Source organism: Herpailurus yagouaroundi, unplaced genomic scaffold, assembly GCF_014898765.1.
Source record: "Herpailurus yagouaroundi ecotype Mexico unplaced genomic scaffold, PumYag 182, whole genome shotgun sequence".
NCBI classification, from domain to species: domain Eukaryota; kingdom Metazoa; phylum Chordata; class Mammalia; order Carnivora; family Felidae; genus Herpailurus; species Herpailurus yagouaroundi.
The window spans coordinates 22558444-22564443 of record NW_024412413.1 but is presented as its reverse complement, the minus strand read 5'-3'; the positions used below and the strand labels follow the sequence as shown (position 1 = coordinate 22564443).

The following is a 6000-nucleotide window of genomic DNA, read 5'->3' as shown; positions in this document are numbered from 1 at the left end:
CAGGGGCCCACGGGTGATACATCTGAATTGAGAGTCATATCATCTATGTATTTACACATAAATTTCTTACCTGATACATACAAATATGCTTTCACATAACTTATCTTATCTGATACACACAAATCCCAGAGGCAGGATTTATCCACATTTTAAAGAAAACTGATGTTCAGAGAAACCACATGACTTGGTACAGGTCACACAGCCAGAAAGAAACCAAATCAGAACTCCAAATGAAGAAGCCACTAAGGAAACAGCATCTACTGTTTGGAGAAACCACAAACAAGGACCTCTTTGTATGCACAGTAAACCCCACCCACATACAAAGCTTTCACAAACATGTGTACAGGGCAGAGTTCTACCAAGCTGTGCAGAGAGGGTCTCCACCAAAAGGCTCAACAAATAACCATTATAGTTTTGCATTAAAGGGTTTTATGATGATTCATTAAAACCTGATTCAATAAGTTTCCACTAAACTACTAGTGATTTTATCGTCATTCTTCTTGCTTTACCCACATAAGTATAATCTATTACAGGATATAAGTTTGTATTTGTTGAACTGTTATGAAAATGTTTTATGTCATTTAAAAATATTTATACCATTCAGGGGCTTATATCAGTCAGATAAGTGTCTGACTCATGGTTTCGGCTCAGGTCATGCATGATCTTGTGGTTTCATGAGTTCGAGGTCTGCACTGGGCTTTGCGCTGGCAGCTTGGGATTCTCATCTCTCTTTGCCCCATCCCACTTACACTGTCTCTGTCTCTCTAAAAATAAATAAACTTAAAAAAATACTTATATCATTTTTTTTTAATTTTTTTTTTCAACGTTTATTTATTTTTGGGACAGAGAGAGACAGAGCATGAACGGGCGAGGGGCAGAGAGAGAGGGAGACACAGAATCGGAAACAGGCTCCAGTCTCCAAGCCATCAGCCCAGAGCCTGACGCGGGGCTCAAACTCACGGACCGCGAGATCGTGACCCGGCTGAAGCCGGACGCTTAACCGACTGTGCCACCCAGGCGCCCCTACTTATATCATTTAAAACAGATACCACAAGGTATCAAGAGCCATAGAAGAACCAGGATACAGTCAGGTAGACAGAGCTTGAGTGCTGACTCAAGCCATGAGGCACAGCTCTTACCCACCCAGGGTTCCTAGAGTACAGGAGGGACATTGTGAGGATCAGATAAGATAAAGCACATGGAATCCCAGGCACGGATTTGGCTGTGGCGGGGCTTCTATCTGACTCCCTTTCCATTTCTCTTAACAATATCAAAAGAATGAACATTTGTAGAACTAACATGTTAAATGCTTTCAAATAAAGAAGTAATTGGTCTAGTCATACTTATTAAGTGATACTGTTTGGATCAAGAAACACTGGCATTTCAACGGTATCAACAGTACTGATTTAGGAGCAATTCAGACCAAGCCTTTGCAGTGCCTTACATAACGCCCTAGGTGAGTTCTGATTCAGTTTCTTTCTGGCTATGTGACCCAGACCACACAAGTCATGTGGTTTCTCAGTTCCCTTGTCTTCAAAATGTGGATAATGCCTGTTTCTCAGGTTTGTGTGCATCAGATAAGGTAACTGCCCCCAAATACTGGTATTTTTATTTAGATGAGAGCCTTAACGACTTCTACAGTATGGGTTTTCCTCATTAATATCAAGCTAAAATTTGTTCAAAGATATGTATTTCTTTTACTATTTAGGAGTCCTTTTTATTTTTGTGAAACTATAAGCATCATTTCATTTTTCCATAAGTATTTTCTATAAATGAAGGCCTTCTATAAATGGTAGGAAGTTTCACATTGGGAATTTCTTGTTTCTTAGTAACTTTGGAGACTGTGGTCCCTTAACTTGATTAGCCCCATTACTCTCTTTTATTATTCATTTTCAGAGTATTCTGACTTCTAAATAAATATCACTTGAGAACATTTCTAAAGATGGCGAGTAGGCCCTAAATACTGGAAATATTTATCTCCCTTCTGATCGGCTTTCCATAGTTTCACTTTATTTTCACTCACTACAGAACTCGGACTGAAAAGCTGATCAGCCACATGCTATGTGCACATGAGCAATTGTGTAGGATACTTCGTTTGTACTCAAATGAGATAATAGATGTGAAAGTACTTTGAAAATTTAAAAGCTCTATGGGCATTAAGTTATTATTATACAAATGTGAGTGTGACATTCATTTATTAGAGGCAGGGAAATATGGGAGCATTTCAGAGCTTCTGAGCTAATGAGTCCAATTTAGAACTGTAGGCCAGAAAAGTGATGTTTTCAGCATGACAGAAACCCATTGTCTAGATGTGATTATATCATTATGTTCAGTGGTTTAAAAAATGTTATTAGTACTGAACTCAATTCCATCTCTCACATATTCATTTAAGACAATTTGATGCCAGAATATTACTTATATCAGAATAAAAGCAAACAATAGCCACAGTATTTAAAAGCCACTGGATTCCAAGACAGGTATTTTTCGTACTAGTTCAACCGGAACACCGATAATTAAACATCACTCTAGTGTTACTTTTGAAAATCATTTGCCAATGAACAAATTTCATAGTGGAACGGACATTAAATGTATCTCAATTTAACTGTAAGCATTGGTTTTCTAGGTTAAGCAAAGCACTTCCAAACATCTACTGAGTAGATCTTAAGAGGGCAACACTCCTATGAATTATTGCAACCACCAAGAACTTGAGGTTTCTGGCCTATGACTAGAATTCCAGATCACTCTGGTGGAGTCTCTGCTGAGAACAGGTTTTCTGACCTGGTGATTTTTCTCTTAATTGCATTTTCCTTTCTTTTAGTAAATTAGCAAGCCTGAAGACGGACTTGTGTTGTTTGGTTAGGTGAGCCTTACCCATGCAATGAAAGTCCCTTGGGAGAAAGGTCCTGGGAAAGAATCTCAGGGACCAGGCTCCTGGTTGGATGGAGGTGTAACTAGCTGCTTGCCTACCGAAATTTTAATTTCTAATCCAAGTCTTTAGGAAGACCCAACTTTATTGGCTAAGCACATAGCCTCGGGGAAGAAATGTGGCATGGGGAGAGCATGCCAGGTTGTTAAAAAAGCAAATGGATTTAAAAAATCATCCTAGCAAATGACCAGAAAAGAAAGGATAAGAAAAAAACACCAATTGAGTGGCTGAGTGATAGAAAAGCACTTAAAAAAAAAAAACAAAAAAACTGTTCAACAACAAAATCACAGAGTATTTCATATTTTGACAGGTTAAAGCTTTGAGACTATTTTTAAAAGGTACACATTCATTTCTCCACGATTTCTGGCATTTCTAGACTAGGAAACATTCTCAAGAGAAACAAACAAAAAACTGCAATTAACACAACCGAAAGAGTTGCAATCCCAGAATTCTTTTTTCTTATTGATTAGTTTCTTGTAGTGCCATCTCCTATTTTCTCTGCTTTCTCTGCAGCCAAAGTGCTGTATTGAGCGGCAGGATTTCAGAAAGGTCTAATATGCTCCTGGCTCCTGGCCTATGTCTACATCAGTCATTCGATTGCTGTGAGGAGTACACGTGAGGAAAACAAGCATATCCACACAGACCCTCTGTGGCTCACCACATCCCATCCACCCTTTTATCTATCCTCTCTCTGCTTTTGGGCCTTTCTCACCTGGCCAGATACAAGTTCATTCAACTTTCTCAAGGATAGGACAATTCTTGAAAGGGATGCCTTCCAATCGGAGTGATGGGAAAAACATCTGGGCTATTCAACAAGAAATACTAGCCTTTGAATCTCACGAGGGACCTAAGGGAGAAATCTTGCTAGATTATCTCGGAGTGTTCACACGCAGGCAGAGGAGTAATTAATTTCCTCTTTGAAAAAACTGTGCTGTGTGCAGAAATGTCATAAATTATAGGAGGATCTCAGATAGGTGATTTTGTTTTTGAAGTTGGCATAGTCAACAGTAGCTAATGCTCTTTAAGGAAGGATCCTCCTTTACCCAGGAAATAGAAAGTTTCAGAAAATACCCAGTTGGTACTAATACATAAAGACTACATGGGTCAAACTTAAAACAAATCATGTCTCTGAAATGCTGTCATTACAGAAATTTAACCACATATATGTGATCCACAAATACTAACAAGTAGCAGGAAATATGTGAACATCTTGGGGGAAAAAAGCTTTCAGACTCTAAAAGAACATCAGTGAAAACAAGAATAAGGATTAAAAGATAATATTTAACAAGAGAGAAAAGGAAAATTATTCATTTCTTTAACTTGTACACTTTCATCTCCCTTCAAGAAAAGATTCTCCGTAATCCTAACATTGCCATTCCCTGCACAAAGATTCCAGAGAACAATTCAATATTGAGAGAGCTAAAAGGAGTTGCAATATACCAGACTCTCTCTCTCTCCAGGGCATCTGCAAGCAGAAAAGTCATGGTTTCCAGAACATTCTCTTCACATTTTTCTTTCATGAGCGGCAGCACAGAATGTTTACCAAAGGCTTTTCAAAACAGAATCTCACCAAACAGTTGAGAAAAATATTTAACAAGCAAAGCAAAGCAATTACAGTCGAATTTTCACCTCAAGATTCTCATCTTAGGTGTGGGAGGCAGAGAGAAAACTCTTAACACACCAGTCTGAACCTGGAAGGAGGATGAAAACAGTTGATTCTGCCAGTTGTTGTCAACAAATCCAAATCTTTGAATCTCGAAGATTCAAAACGCTAGAGCCTTAGCTGCCCCCCTGGACGTGTGTTAAGAACAGTTCCACTGTTGGGTATGGCTGACTCATGTTTCTGAGCGGCAGTCTGAGGGCAGGTGAGGCATGGACACCTCTACCAAAACCACAGAGAGGGCTAAGCATGAAAGATCTCTCTTTTCAGTTCTTTGTGTCAAGCAGCATCATCACCTTCAACTACTCAAGGTGACACTGTGAGACGATGCAACCAGTCCCGACAGTGTGATACTGTTCAAATATGTTAACCCGGAAGGAAATTAACAACATCACGAGGAGTTACTACTTCCCCCCAACTTCTGCTCTGTCATCTAACCAATTTACATTTTATAACCCAGACTTTTGCTATTCATTTTCATTATGATTTCATTCTTACGTGGGATGATTCCCTTTGGCACAAAGACTTTCTGGGTGCAATGGGATCAGACAACTTCTCCCATAAGAATGGATAACAAGGACCTGGGTATACAAGCCATTCCCGGAAGGTGTGTTTTCAGTCTGGTTTGAGCGAGTAGGGAATGAAGGCCATAGCATAAGACGGTAAAATTCCAGCTGGGTGGACAACAGGCATCCATCGGCTCACTGCAAGCTAGTGTTCAATATCAGAATGCATTACTCGATATGGGTGAAAGGCAAAAATATCACAGAGGCTTTTAACACCTTACCTGGGCCATCTGCCTCTCCAGTTTTGATCGGGGAATATCATCAAAGTAGTTTTCATTTCTTCTCCTCCTTGCATCGCCCTGCATGATAATGTGAGGAACGTCTAGGGAGCCACCAGTGGTGTAAGTGCTTTGGCTAAGTGATGGAGACAACTGAGGAGGAGTGTGATTACCACTGGGATCCTGAATGGAAATACATCATGAAATAAATACCATGTTCTTGTGGCTAACCTTTGGTTTCACAATTGTGAAATACTGACAAGACACATTGCAGGGGTGGGGAGTCATTTCTGAATCACCTGCTAAGGAATGGGTGACATTCTACCATTTTATTAATGGTGTGTTCTAGGCAATACTTTCCCCCCTAAGTATTTCAGGTCAAAGTTTTCAAGGATAATGAGTCAGGCCCGGTTTTCCTACACCAGTGCTACGGAGGAGCTCAGGAGAGAGGCACTCGTATGCTGGGCACCCCTGATGCGATTGTGTGTGTTTACAAGGGAAGAGATGCATCTCCTTGTGGACAGAGTGTCCTCACTGTAGTGACACATGACAAGAAGGCCCCAGTAGGACCTAATGGGTCTTGATTCTCCATCAAAGGGTGGTCTGGCAATCAGGCAGGGAAGAGGACAC

At 40.1% G+C, this 6000-nt stretch overlaps 1 protein-coding gene across 14 annotated transcripts in view; it reads right to left on the bottom strand.

The window, feature by feature from the left end:
- ANKS1B (ankyrin repeat and sterile alpha motif domain containing 1B) overlaps window positions 1-6000 on the bottom strand; it is a 909382-nt gene that overhangs the window by 79486 nt on the left and 823896 nt on the right. For 12 of the 14 annotated variants that reach the window (XM_040491122.1, XM_040491120.1, XM_040491121.1 and 9 more), the window contains one exon: window positions 5374-5553. The exons of the other annotated variants lie outside the window; for them this stretch is intronic. In XM_040491122.1, the coding sequence (XP_040347056.1) occupies window positions 5374-5553 (180 nt within the window). The remainder of the gene's footprint in view (window positions 1-5373; window positions 5554-6000) is intronic. 14 annotated transcript variants of the gene reach the window in all.